This window comes from Myotis lucifugus, unplaced genomic scaffold, assembly GCF_000147115.1.
Source record: "Myotis lucifugus unplaced genomic scaffold, Myoluc2.0 scaffold_3, whole genome shotgun sequence".
NCBI lineage: Eukaryota > Metazoa > Chordata > Mammalia > Chiroptera > Vespertilionidae > Myotis > Myotis lucifugus.
Window position 1 is genome coordinate 19,049,805 of NW_005871051.1, and position 13,911 is coordinate 19,063,715.

The following is a 13,911-nucleotide window of genomic DNA, read 5'->3' on the forward strand; positions in this document are numbered from 1 at the left end:
CCCCCACCCATTGTGTGGAACCCCCGGGAAAGGGGGCTCCGGGCTTCTTCCGGGGGGCCTCCCCTTGGGGCCCGAGCCCCCGGACGGGGTTGAATCCCCCCCCCCCCCCTCCCCTTTTTCCGGCCCCGCCGCCGCCGGGGCGGCGGGGGCTGGGGAACCGAGCCGCGGGAGGGTGGAAATCGCGGGGCTTCTCCGAGACCCTGAATCCCCAAAGCCCCGGCTCGCCCGGGTTTTCCTCCCCGTGGGGGCCCCCCCAGCCTTGACCTTGCGGCGGCGACCAGAGGCCCGGAAAAAAACGGGAGGGAGATGGGGCGCGCAGGCCGGGCGGGAGACGGCAGGCTCCGGAGCCCCGAGGTACCGCAGGGCGGGGCGGGGCGGGGCGGGGCGCACGGGCCGGGGCGGGCCCCTGGGCGTCCCAGGCTTGGCAGGGCCTGGGCGCTCGGGCTCCTGGAGGGGGAGAGGGCCGGGAGGGGGAGAGGACCTGACCCTGCCTTTCTCCCCCAGGACTCTCCACTAGGTCCCCGCAGCGCCCCCTTCTTCTCACCCGGGTCGCGGGTCCCTCAGTGAGCGAGAGCCCCCCAAGCGCCTCCCGGCCATGGCCAACGGAGTGATCCCGCCGCCCGGGGGCGCCTCCCCCCTCCCCCAGGTGACTGACGCTTCCGGATGGGGGGTGAGGAGGGAGAGACCCCAAGGAGGAGAGGGGCGCCCTCTGGCTGACCCTGGGACACCCCTGCTCCATCTTGGGCGGAATGGAGAAAGCGGGGGGAGGGGGGGTCTTTTGCTATTTTTCGGATCTGTTGCCCCGCCTCCCCAAGCCTTGGGAGCTGGGGCGCTGGTCCCAGCTTGGGGCCCTGGAAGCGGAGGCCGTAGAAGATGGAGCCTGCTGGTCCCCGCCCCACTTCCACCCAGGGTTGGAGTTGGGGGAGTGGGGCGCTCCTGGGTCCAGGGTCCTTAGGTGAGCTGTCTGAGCCCGCAGGTCCGGGTGCCCTTGGAGGAGCCCCCTCTGAGTCCAGACGTGGAGGAGGAGGATGATGACTTGGGCAAGACCTTGGCTGTGAGCAGGTTTGGGGATCTCATCAGCAAGCCCCCCGCCTGGGACCCCGAGAAGCCCAGCCGCAGCTACAGCGAGCGGGACTTTGAGTGTGGGTAGCCTGGGGACCCCTAGTGTGGCCGCCCTCACCACCATCACCTCATTGCCACCATCACCGTGCTCACACTGGCTTGGTCACCCAGTGCCATCATGTGCTGGGCGCTGTGCTGGACGCTGTGCTGGCCACCATGCCATGTTAAGTCATCCTGCTCACTCACCCATCGCCTGCTCGCCTGTCAGGGAAGCCGGTCCCAGCCACAGGGGAGATGTAGGGACATGGGCCAGAGGCCTCCCTTAGTGACCCTTGTCTTCCCCAAGGCTCTGCCACACCCCTGGCCCTCCTCTCTCCACCTCCACATCTCCCGTCCTGAGCTCTCTGACTACTTTTCCTTCTTTGCTGCATCATGTCCTCCCATTCCCACCACCCCCTCTATCATGCCCCCCTCTGTTATTCCCGGCCCCCCACTCTACTAGGCCTCACCAATGACAGGACATGGACACAGGTGTTAGGGGGAGTCTGGCTCTGGAGGAAGGACTAAGGTGCCCTTGCTTGAGGCCTTGAGCTAGAATCAGGTGTGTGTCCCTAGGGTGGTGTGGGGTCCCCTTCTGCTGTGGGGGTCCTAACTGGCTCTCCTGCCCCCGCAGTTCACCGGCACACCTCCCATCACACCCACCACCCGCTCTCCGTGCGCCTGCCTCCACCCCACAAGCTGCGGCGAGTGCCCCCCGGCTCTGCCAGGCAAAGCAGGAGGAAGAAGAAGAAGGAGAAAACCTCTGCTGCTCCCTCCGAGGGGACCCCTCCCATCCAGGAGGAGGGGGGAGCCGGGGTGGAGGAGGAAGAGGAAGAGGAGGAGGAAGAGGAAGGGGAATATGAGGCCGAGCCTGTGGAGCCTCCACCCTCAGGGTCCCCACAGAAAGCGAAGGTAGGGGCCTGGCCCTGAGGGAGGGCTGGCTGCTTAGGGCGGAGTGAGAGAGGAGGCCTCGCCAGGCCGAGCGGCTGCGTTGGGGCAGGGCCCAGGACGTGTCTTGCTTTGTCCACAGTTTTCCATTGGAAGTGACGAGGATGACAGTCCCGGCCTCCCCGGGAGGGCTGTCTTCACCAAGCCCTTGTCCTCGGGGGACACTCGCTCGGACAAGAGCCCCCAGCACTCAGTCAGGTACTGGCCTCCAGCCCAGCTCAGAGGAGATGCCAAGCTGCTTCCTGATCCTGGGGAGTGTGTCCACCTCTGACCCCAGAGAGGAGAGGAGGGGGGCCGAGGAGGCACGGAGGGGTGCCCCCATCTGTCCGCATGATTGGCAAGGAGGAGAGAGTCAGAGGCTAAGAGGGGGACCGGGAGGAAGGGGGACCAGCATGATGGGGGCAGGAAGGTGGAGGTGAACTTTCTTCTCTGCCCAGGAGGAGCCTGTGTCTAGTGCCTAGGGGGGCACTCCAGGCCCTGCCCCAAGTTGAAGGCCAAGGGACCCCCGATCCTGGTCTATATCCACTGTGGTTCCCTGTCATCCAAGGCTGCCTGTTGCCTCCTCAGCTCCCCCAGTCCCCGGGCCCGGGCCCCCCGAGTCACAGGAGAGAAGAGCCGGCCCTGGAGCCCATCGGCCAGCTATGACCTGCGGGAGCGGCTATGCCCAGGCAGTGCCCTGGGCAGCCTGGGTGGCCCAGAGCAGCAGGTGCCCACTGACGAGGCGGAGGCCCAGATGTTGGGCTCTGCAGACCTGGACGACATGAAGAGTGAGTGATACCCTGCGGCAGCCCCCGTGGCCCACTCCCATGAGCACTCAGCCTGTGAGGGACCTTGGAGAGGCTCTGTGTTCTCCCCCACTCAGTGACGGGGAGCTCACTACCTCGGTTTCCAGAGCTGAGATTTCCCTTCATGACACCTCTGCCGTTCTGACCCGATTCTGTCCTCTGAGTCACCCCCGGAATAGGGCAGCCCCCCTTCCACATGATGTTTGGAGATATAGCACCCTCCTCTTCTCAGGGCAGACTCTTCACCCTTTCACACCAGCCCCCTGGGGCTGAGCCACTCTGCCAGGCCCTGCTTCTCCCTATATCAAGGGCTCACCTCCTCACTCCTGACCCACTACCCTTGGCCTGGCCTGGCTGTGATCTCGGCACATTCTTTCCATCTTATCAGTCCTGGTTTCTGTGCCACCTGTCATCACCCACGGGGCTCTGTGCCCAGGCCAGAGGCATCCCTGACCCCGCCTTCCTCCCCTTAGAACAGTGTGTGGGCGGGGGTGGGGAGGAGGGCTTTGAGCTCAGTACGTCATGGAAAGTTGCCAGGACCTGAGGACAGGGACAGGAACAATCCGATGGCAGCAGCAGTGGTGCTGGCGGGATGGGAAGGGTCAGAGGGAGGGCGTGTTTACAGATCCAGGGTTGGGGCTTAAAGCAGCCGGGAGCAGCCCTGGGAAACTGGGAGTTGGAGTTGAGAGGCCTGGACATCTCGGGCTCCGGTTGGACAGAGACCATTCCTGTTCAGCCTCCCATCTCTCAGGAGAGCCGGGGCTTTGGGGGGACAAGGCTGAGGCCTCAGCCCGTGTCTGGGGAATGACGAGCCAGCTGGAGCTCACGGAGCCCAATGGGGCACTGAGCTCCGGGCCCTGGGATGCCGAGGGCCTGGGTCCCTGGAGGGCTCCAGCTCAAAGCCCTCGAGACTCGCTGGCCTCAGAGGACTTGGAGATGTTTGTGCGGGACCTTGAGGACTGTGACCCGTGGGCGTCTACCAGGGACCAGCTGAGCCCCATGGCAGGGGGATCAGCTTGTGAGTAAACGGGCTGCTGACCTTCCACCAGCTGCTGGCCTGGAAGGGGCAGGCGGGGAGGAAGGGAGAAAACATCTGCCTGAATCTGCCCGGCCGAGGACCTGTGGGGTTAGACCTGGGTGCCGAGAGGGGCTCAGGGACAGTGCTGGGGGCTTGGGGCCTGGTGGCTCCGAGTGAGAGGCAGTGGCCATGGTGGGGCTGCGGACTGAGTAGGGATCTGCCTTGTTACTGTGACTTGGCTAGTGTTCCCCTGTGTGACTTTGGGCTAGTGCTTCCTCTGCTCTGGGCCTCGGTCTCCTATCTGTGAAGTAGCCACATTGACAAGGTGGTCCTGTTGGCATGGCCCCTGGGTGACTGTGGCGCCCACCAGTGGACTGGCTGGGCAGAGCAGGGAGCTAGAGGGGCTGGCCATGACCCTGAGGCCGGGAGCTAGACCCCTGGGACTGCCAAGCCCACCTTCTCCGCAGGCCACCGGCTGGAAGACAACCCTGGCATGCGGCGGCACCTGGTGAAGAAGCCATCCCGAACACAGGGCGGGAGGGGCAGCCCCAGTGGCCTGGCCCCCATCCTGCGCAGGAAGAAGAAGAAGAAGAAGCTAGACCGGAGGCCTCATGAGGTACAGGACCCAGGCCTGGGCCACCAGCTTCCTCTTGCCTCTGCTCCCAGAGCCTCCTTTTCCCTCACTTCCCGCCGTGCCCTGGCGCCGGGTCCCATCTGGTGGCCCCCAGGCCCTCATCCTTGGTGCCTACCCCAGGTGTTTGTGGAGCTGAACGAGCTGATGCTGGACCGCAGCCAGGAGCCCCACTGGCGGGAGACGGCGCGCTGGATCAAGTTTGAGGAGGACGTGGAGGAAGAGACAGAGCGCTGGGGGAAGCCCCACGTGGCCTCGCTCTCCTTCCGCAGCCTCCTGGAGCTCAGGAGGACCATTGCCCATGGTAGGGGCCCTGCAGGCCTGGCCCCGGGCTGCACGCCCTCTTCACAGACTGCAGAGCCTGTGCCAGGCTGCCCACCTCCCGGGGACTCCTCCCTGGAGTCCTGGGCCCAGGCACCATCTGGCTGCCACCCTGGGGCTGGGGATGTGGGGTCCAACTGCCTGCCCAGCTGTCAGCTCTGAGGGGTGGGGTGCTGCCCCTGGTCCCTGGCATAGTAGACGCCCCTCCCTGGGTGAAGAGGGGCCATGCCCTCGTTCCGTGCTCCATTTTCACAACCGTCTCTCTGGCTGGGCTGTGGCCACATGGAGTAGTGTATCTGCCCGGGTGCAGGGGTGCTTGGCTCCCCCAGCGCGTTTGCCTGCCCTGGGGGAGCAAGGCCGCTGGGGCGGGTTCTCCCTGTCTGATAGGACAGTGTCCCCTCTGACTGTGCCCCCAGGCGCCGCCCTCCTGGACCTGGAGCAGACCACTCTGCCGGGCATCGCGCATCTTGTGGTGGAGACCATGATTGTGTCTGACCAGATCCGGCCAGAGGACAGGGCCAGCGTCCTGCGCACCCTGCTACTAAAGCACAGGTGCCGGGGGAGGGGGTGCCCAGGAGGGGGCCTCCTGGGTCCGCTGTCTCTACAGGAGCAGACTCTCCTGTGGGGCTTGGGGCCTCTGCTTGAGCACCCAAGTGCCGGGGAGCTGGTCCCTGATCCATCCTTGGACAGCACTGCCCACTAGAAAGTTCTTTCTTACATTGAGGCAGAGGGATAGAGGCCTTGGCCCTCCATGTCTCACTTCCTCATCACCTCAGTCGCCAAGATCCTCTCCTCCTAACTGCCTGCCCGCTTTGCCCTTTCCCCAGCCACCCCAATGATGACAAGGACAGTGGCTTCTTTCCCCGAAACACATCCAGCTCCAGTGTGAACTCGGTCATGGGGAATCACCACCCCACCCCCAGTCATGGCCCTGATGGGGCAGTGCCCACCATGGCCGATGACCTGGGGGAGCCAGCCCCACTCTGGCCTCACGACCCTGATGCCAAGGAGGTCAGTCGCCTTACTCTGCCCTGGGTTGGGGGACTGAGAGGGTTTCTAGTTTCAAAGGAGGCCGCTGAGTGGGTCAGGCAGGTGGGATGCCTGGCATCATGCTAGGCATGTGGGGGGATCTTTAGGGGGAAACCACGAGGGACCCCTACTCTGGAGAAACAGGAGGTTTAAGTGGGATGATGTGGCAGACCCAGGGGAGCCATTTAAACAAGAGAAGGCTGAGGTGGTTGTGGGGGGCTTGGAGAAGGGGTCCAGATCCTGGGCTGGTCCCCTCCCGATGTGAGGCACATCACTCATAGTCCTTCCCCTGGCTGGGGTGGGAGGACCAGGGGTTGGCGGGCAGAGTCCAGGGCTGGAGCAAGGGAAGGGAGGGCCTGCCACGGCCTCCGGTCTGGGTCCCAGCCCTATTCCAGTTCTGCGTCCTCAGAAGCCCCTCCATATGTCTGGGGGAGACAGTCACCGGGGGAAAAGCCTGAAGCTGCTGGAGAAGATCCCCGAAGATGCTGAGGCCACTGTGGTGCTTGTGGGTAAGGAGGGACGGGCGCTGGGGGCAGCGGCAGGGGTAGGGGCATGGGTGCCTCCCCTGTGGTCCACCGGTCTTGAGCTCTATGCCTCTCCCATCCCCACCTGGCCCCACCTGCCCCTCCCAACTCATCCCCAGCCCTTTCTTCCCCAGTCCTCTGCCTGCGTCCCTCTGTTTTTGGCTACCTTGGACAACTGCTAGGCCATATAGCACTTTTGTGAGAATTAGAGAAAAGCACCCCTTAATTTCCCTCTTTTGGTAAATTGTTAAAGTACAAACATATACATGAATAAGTCTCCTTTAGAACGGGGTTTCTCTCTTCAGTGCACACCTGCCCCATTGCACATGATGTTCCTGAGACACCCCCTCCGGGCTGCCTTGCCCGCGCCCCTGTGCCCAGCGCCCCGGGCCTTCTCTCCCCAGGCTGTGTGCCTTTCCTGGAGCAGCCGGCAGCAGCCTTTGTGCGGTTGAACGAGGCGGTGCTCTTGGAGTCTGTGCTTGAGGTCCCGGTGCCGGTCCGCTTCCTTTTCGTGATGCTTGGGCCCCGCCACACCAGCACCGACTATCACGAGCTGGGGCGCTCCATCGCTACCCTCATGTCTGACAAGGTTGGTCCTCCAGCCGTGGGCTGGGCACTCCAGGCCTGTCCCCTGGGCCTCCTGGTTCCTGTCCCTCTCACTGCCCCAGGGTACCATGGATGCAGGGGTGCAGGGGCCCTCCTGGTGGAGCAGCGCTTTGGAGAGTGGAGAGGCTGTTGGCCGAGGGGAGAAAGGGAGCCCCCTGAGCTGGGGCTGTGGGAGGGGAGGTGGGACAGGGAGAAGCAGACAGACCTCCAGGTTTTGGATGTGACATAGACTGGATGTGAATGGGCTGGCTCTGTTGGTCTTTGCTGTGGCTCCTCCTGGGCTTGGATAGGAGAGTGATGTTCAAATGCCTTCCCAACCTGCAGGACGTGGGCACCGTCCAGGCAGAATGGCCTTGGAGGCCTCTGCAGTGCCAGGTGTCACCCCGTAGTTGTTGGATTGTGGGAAAGTCTGGAGGCTCCCAGGGGAAGAGAGGGCCCTGGGAGGGGGCAGTGCTGAGGGCTGTGGCTTGCCAGCCAGCAGGGCCTGTGAGTCAGAATTTTGACAACTGGACTGGACCTGCGTATGTGGCGGAACGTCCTTGCCCCTCTCCCCAAAGCCCCGTGCCAGGGCCTCCCCGGTCAGCTCAGCCCTTGCTTTCCTGCCCCCAGCTGTTTCACGAGGCTGCCTACCAGGCTGACGACCGGCAGGACCTCCTGAGCGCCATCAGCGAGTTCCTGGACGGCAGCATCGTGATCCCCCCGTCGGAGGTGGAGGGCCGCGACCTGCTGCGCTCCGTGGCTGCCTTCCAGCGGGAGCTGCTGAGGAAGCGGCGGGAGCGAGAGCAGAACAAAGTGGAGATGACCACCCGGGGAGGCTACGCGGCCCCTGGGAAAGGTCAGACCCTTTGGGGTCCAGAGCCCCCCATGTTCCTCCCACACAGCTAAGTCCATGACCTCAGTTCCGTCCTGACCCCTGGAGTCCTGGATGTAGCTTCCAACCCCCGACCTAGGCCTCTGCCCATGGGTGAGGCCGGGAAGGATGGAGGGCCTGCGAGCGGAGGGGTGGTCTGTGTTCCAGCACCCCCTTGTTCCCCAGGGCTGTCGCTGGAATTGGGGGGCTCTGAGGCGACCCCTGAAGATGACCCCCTGCGGCGGACCGGCTCGGTGTTTGGGGGACTTGTCCGGGACGTGAAGCGCCGCTACCCGCACTACCCCAGTGACCTGCGGGACGCTCTGCACTACCAGTGTGTGGCCGCCGTGCTCTTCATCTACTTCGCTGCCCTCAGCCCTGCCATCACCTTCGGGGGGCTGCTAGGTGAGGCGGAGGGCGGGGGCTCAGTGTCATCTCCAAGGTTTCTGGGACAGGGTGTCCCAGTGATCACTTTAGGAGCTTATGGGGGAGAGGAGATAGTCGTCAGTGTGACCATCCTGAGCTGCTGGGTCAGGGGATTCCAGAGTTCACTTTTGGGGGAGCTGTGAAGATCACCTTGGGGAGCTGGTGGTGAAGGGGCAGGAGGTAAGGGGTTAGTAAGGGGGCCTATGTACTGTTCTGGGGGGCTGCTCCATTCTTGCTGGGCCCCCAGGATAGGCTAAGCTAGATAAGGAAGAGGGGCCAGGGAGGAGCCAGGCAGGGCTGTCCCACTGACCCTTGCCCTCCCCAGGGGAGAAGACCGAAGGGCTGATGGGAGTGTCTGAGCTGATCGTGTCCACGGCTGTGCTTGGAGTCCTCTTTTCTCTGCTGGGGGCCCAACCGCTGCTTGTGGTTGGCTTCTCAGGGCCACTGCTGGTCTTCGAAGAAGCCTTCTTCAAGGTGACAGCCCTGCCCTGCTGCTCCGCAGGGATCACCTGCTCCTCCCCTGGCCCCTCAGCCCAGGTGACAGGTCCCTGCTGGGTCCCCCTCCTCCCCTTGGAGTTACCCCCCACCCCACCCCACTCCCTACCTCATGGGGCCCTGATATTCATAGAAGACTGCTGTGGGTAACCACTCCTCCCTTCTGGCCACCAGTTCTGCCAATCCCATGACCTGGAGTACCTCACCGGCCGGGTGTGGGTTGGCCTCTGGCTGGTGGTCTTTGTTCTTGCTCTGGTGGCCGCTGAGGGCAGCTTCCTGGTCCGCTACATCTCGCCTTTCACCCAGGAGATCTTCGCCTTCCTCATTTCTTTCATTTTCATCTATGAGACCTTCTACAAGCTCTATAAGGTAGAGGTCCAGAGAGGGGTTGGGGGCAGGGCAGGTGGAGATGTGGGTGGGCAGCATCCTGGCAAGGAGCATGGGAGGCGGTGGCATGGAGATTGGGGCAGAGGGCTCAAAGAGGGGGGCTCTGTTGTGTGTGGGCGTGGGGGGTCGGGGACACCCTGGGGTAGGTCTGAGCTGAAGGGGAAGGAATCAGACCCATAGGGTATTGGTCAGAACCCCAGGATTTACCTGCACAGCTGTGTGAAGTGGTCACTAAGCACTAAGGGCTGGGTGTCCTTGGGTCACCTTTTGTAGAGTGTGTGTGTGTGTGTGTGTGTGTGTGTGTGTGTGTGTGTCTGTGTCTTATGTAGCTGGATGTTGTGTGTTACTGTTGCCTGGTCAGGTAGGTGAGGGAACAGCCTTCTCCCTTGCAGCTGATGAAATCAGGGTCACCTGCCCAGGTGAACACTAGGGCAGCCTTGTAACCCACATAGGTGTTCACGGAGCACCCACTGCTGCCGTTCTACCCCCCTGAGGGGGCACCGGCGCCTAGGCTGGACCTGAATGGGAGTGCTCTGCCCGCCACTGAGGGGCCACCAGGCCCGAGGAACCAGCCCAACACGGCCCTGCTGTCCCTCATCCTCATGCTTGGGACCTTCCTCATCGCCTTCTTCCTGCGCAAGTTCAGGAACAGCCGCTTCCTGGGGGGCAAGGTACGTGGCTTCCAGAGCGGGGCCCGTGGAGCCCCTGGGGGACTCTTAGTTCCTGCTATCCCTGCCAGGCCCCACTCTAGAGCGGGGCTGCCCCTTTCTCCAGGTCAGCCTCTGGCTCTAAGCCAAGTCTATGTGGCCCAGCCCATCAGGCCTCAGAGAAGTCTACTCAGAAGAGAAGTGCCCACCTGGGCTGGCTGGCACTCATGGGGTTGAAAGGGACAGGTTGGGGGATCTTCCTGAACCAGCTCAGACCCAAGAGAGGTCAGGAGTAATAAGCCCTTGTGAGCCTCCAGCCCTCACCTCCACCTCCGCTCCCTTCTCCTAAGGCTCGCCGCATCATCGGGGATTTCGGCATCCCCATCTCCATTCTGGTGATGGTCCTGGTGGATTACTCCATTACAGACACCTACACACAGGCGAGTGAGCCCGACCTCCCTGGCAGCTGGTTCTCACCCCTGGGCCCGAGCGGCAGTTAGATTAGGGCTGGAACCCAGCTTTCCTGGTGGAATGGCAGAGACCTGCTGGGGTCACACTGGATGGATGAGCTGGGGGTTCAGAAGCAGCCATGTGGTCCCACTAAGGAGGCCACCCAGCGGTCTGAGGCTGTGTGTGACCCGTAGGCAAGACCTGGAGGAGCAGGGATGGGGCTGGGGCAGAATGACAGGTGGCCCCCAGGTTTCCTGGCAGCTCTGGGGATCTGGGAGAAGGTATGTCATGTCTCTGCCCTATACCGGACCCTTGTAGGGACAGCAACTTTGGAGGATGCAAAACTAATTTCCTTCAAACCTGTTCACAACCCAATTCCCCGGAGCCCTGGTACTGGGGACACATGGCTTTTCGGGAGCAGCTGCTGCATGGGTTCCTAGCATGGGGGGGGGCACTATCCCTGAACCCTGTCCTCCTTCTGGCCTCGCAGAAGCTGACAGTGCCCACAGGGCTCTCGGTGACCTCCCCCCATAAGCGCACGTGGTTCATCCCGCCTCTGGGCAGTGCCCGTCCTTTCCCGCCCTGGATGATGGTGGCAGCTGCTGTCCCCGCCCTGCTGGTCCTCATCCTGATCTTTATGGAGACACAGATCACTGCGTGAGCGGGCGGGGACCCTGGGCGGATGAGTGCGGATGGTGGGATTGGCAGCAAGGGGACAGACAGTTTTTTGCCTGTGGTGCTTGGCCGTGCCATCTGTCTGGTGCCACCGGCATTTGCAGGGTGGCACTTGACAGTTCTCAGAACGCTCTGGCAGTATGTTCTCTCACCCAGTGACGCTCACATGATCTCGTTTTGGTTAAGTCACAATAAGGTGGTGAGATCTGGCATCTGGCTTTTATGGTATTTTAAACATCCACAGTGTAAGGAATTTGGCTCAGATTTGCTTAAATGTGAGAACTTTAATTTGGGAACTTGAAAGAGGAAGCTGGCAGCTCCCGGGGGAAGTTTTTTTTTTTCCCCCCCGGGGCCCCCCCCCCCCCCCCCCCCGCTCCCCACCCGGCTGTGTGCGCCTGGCCCGGCTGCTGGCCCACTCACTCCCACTTCGTTCTCTGTAGGCTCATTGTCAGCCAGAAGGCACGGAGGCTGCTCAAAGGCTCCGGCTTCCACCTGGACCTGCTTCTGATCGGCTCCCTGGGGGGACTGTGTGGGCTGTTTGGGTTGCCCTGGCTGACGGCTGCCACCGTCCGCTCAGTCACCCATGTCAATGCACTGACTGTCATGCGCACCGCCATTGCGCCTGGAGACAAGCCCCAGATCCAGGAGGTGCGGGAGCAGCGGGTCACTGGCGTGCTCATCTCCAGCCTTGTGGGTGAGAGCGCCCACCTTGCAAGGCCTGGCCCCGCTCCCCAGACTTGCCTTCTTGGACCTCAAGGCCTTAAATCAGCTCTCTCATCCGGGCTTGGGCCAGGTCCCTTCTGACTCTCCAAATGTGGCCTGTCTAGCCCCTGCCCTGCCTGCCAGCCCTGCTTCCTGACCCCCATGAGCCCTTTCTACTCGTGCCCTTTCCTGGTTCTCTTTCCTGCTCCATCTTCTCTTGTTCGTGGTGATGAGGCCCAGCCGGTCCGTTAGATGGTCCGTGCCCCCTCCCCACCAGGTCCGTCTGTCCTCACAGCGCTGGCTGAGGGGTCAGGTAGGTCTGTGACTCCTCCTCCAGGCCTGTCCATCGTCATGGGGGCTGTGCTGCGCCAGATCCCATTGGCCGTGCTCTTTGGGATTTTCCTGTACATGGGGGTCACGTCACTGTCTGGCATCCAGCTGTCCCAGCGTCTGTTGCTCATCTTCATGCCAGCAAAGCACCATCCCGAGCAGCCCTATGTGACCAAGGTATGGCCAGGAAGCATGGAGGCGGGGAGCTGGGTGATGGGAAGGGTGTCCAGGGGATCCCTGGGCCGGACATGGGCAGGACAGGATGACTATGAAGATATATTGGGACCTGGGGAGCCAGCTCCCCAGAGATGTGGGTGGGAGTGTGGTGAGACCTGACGCCTGTTCCCAGGTGAAGACGTGGCGGATGCACCTGTTCACCTGCATCCAGCTGGGCTGCATCGCACTGCTCTGGGTGGTCAAGTCCACGGCGGCCTCGCTCGCCTTTCCCTTCCTGCTGCTGCTCACGGTGCCTCTGAGGCGTTGCCTTCTGCCCCGGATTTTCCAGGACAGAGAGCTGCAGGCGGTAAGGGACTGTGCTTGGGGCAGGGTCAGTGTGGATGGGGCCTGGGTTCCAATCTCTGCTGTACCGCCTGACAGCTGTGTGACTGACACAGGTAACCTAACCTGAACTCTTACTTTCATCTACATAAGGGCTAATAGAAGATTCTACCTTATACAATTGCTGTGAGGCTTAAACACTAATCCAGGTGAAGTACTGAGTACGATGGTTTGGCGTGAAGTAAGCACAAGGCTGCTGCAGACAGCTGTGCAGGCTGTACATTGAACAGAAGCTCATAGCGGAGGGGCGGGTGGGGGTAGGACGGTGCTGAAATCCATCTGAGCCCTATTTTTGTCATCTGGAGGAAGGGACATCTTTTTGCAAATCATCCACCCAAACACGGTCTACAGAAGTATACCGCAAGAGCGGCTCCCAGAAAGTGCTTCACCTATGGTAGCTGCTCTCATTGGTATTGTTATTAGGAGCTGTCACTGGAGGGGGTGGTGACCTGAAGGTTTAAGCCAATGGGAAGTGCTTCATTCTGGGGCCACAGTCCCTGCAAACTGTGAGGCTTGGAAAGGTCTGGGAGCAGCGAGGGCTGCTGGCCAAGGAGGAGCTGGGGAACTGGGGGCACCACTTGGCTTCCTTGCCTCTTCTGACCTTCCGCTCCTTCTGCAGCTGGACTCGGAAGATGCTGAACCCAACTTCGACGAGGATGGCCAGGATGAGTACAACGAGCTGCATATGCCTGTGTGATTCTCCGACACGGTGACCCTGAGAGACCCCGACATCTTAGTGACTGATACCTGGGCCCCTGTCAGAGCCCAGCCCCAGGGCGGGCGGGGGTTCCTCATGACCCAAAGACGTGCCTGGAACCACTACTGATGCCACGGCCAGAGGGGCCCTGACTGTGCCCGAGGCTCTGACCTTATCTCACCAGGCCCTTTCACAGACCGGCTCGGGCTTTACCGGCACAGGCTTTGAGCTCATTATAACCACACCCCTCGTCTTGTGTCTGCTTCACTTTCTTGGTTCCATGTCTGGTTTCTCAGGTCACAGTTATCCATCTGGAATTGGAAGAATTGGGAGAATTCTGTATTCAGGGTCATCAAAACCTGAGGAGAGGTTTGAGGCAAGGACAGAATTCTTGGGTGAAAGGGAGAGAATCAAGACCACAGAAGGTCAGAGCTGGGCTTTAGCATCACCCCTTGAGGCCCCTCAAGTGCAGCTGAGGAGGAGCCTGGAGGCTCAAGGTCTGGCTCAAGGTCACATGCCTTTAATCCTGCTCCTGTTTGGGAGGGGTGGGTGGGGGAGGGGAGAAGCGGTGGTTGCTTTGCTTTAGCCGCTAGGGAAATCAGAGCTTGCCCAAGCGCTGTGGAGCTACAGAAGGGAATGTAAAAACTTTCATCTTCTTTTCTTGATTCCTGGCATTCAGAGGAGCAGGGACAGTAGCCCAATCCCCCAGACGCCAGGGTGGTGCTGGATTT

General features: G+C 61.9%; 1 protein-coding gene across 7 annotated transcripts; it reads left to right on the forward strand.

Annotated features, from left to right (window-relative positions):
- Positions 1-310: 310 nt before the first annotated feature.
- Positions 311-13,447, forward strand: SLC4A3 (solute carrier family 4 member 3). Of its 7 annotated transcripts, none has more exons than XM_006082567.3 (23): positions 311-354; positions 505-646; positions 977-1,142; positions 1,736-2,013; positions 2,132-2,247; positions 2,617-2,816; positions 4,320-4,468; positions 4,607-4,787; positions 5,221-5,356; positions 5,632-5,815; positions 6,243-6,342; positions 6,762-6,946; positions 7,573-7,798; positions 8,000-8,218; positions 8,565-8,713; positions 8,909-9,103; positions 9,574-9,792; positions 10,119-10,208; positions 10,709-10,875; positions 11,334-11,587; positions 11,933-12,102; positions 12,275-12,448; positions 13,103-13,447. In XM_006082567.3, the coding sequence occupies exons 2-23, from the start codon at positions 596-598 to the stop codon at positions 13,178-13,180; spliced, it is 3,687 nt and encodes a 1,228-aa protein (XP_006082629.1). In that variant the 5' UTR covers positions 311-354; positions 505-595; the 3' UTR covers positions 13,181-13,447. The 7 variants fall into 7 exon arrangements, 6 of the variants coding, with proteins under 6 accessions (XP_006082629.1, XP_023617445.1, XP_023617454.1 ...); XR_002831466.1 differs by lacking the exon at positions 311-354 and adding an exon at positions 12,577-12,632 and having other exon boundaries at positions 455-646; positions 13,103-13,235; XM_023761677.1 differs by lacking the exon at positions 311-354 and having other exon boundaries at positions 455-646.
- The last annotated feature ends 464 nt before the right edge of the window (positions 13,448-13,911 follow it).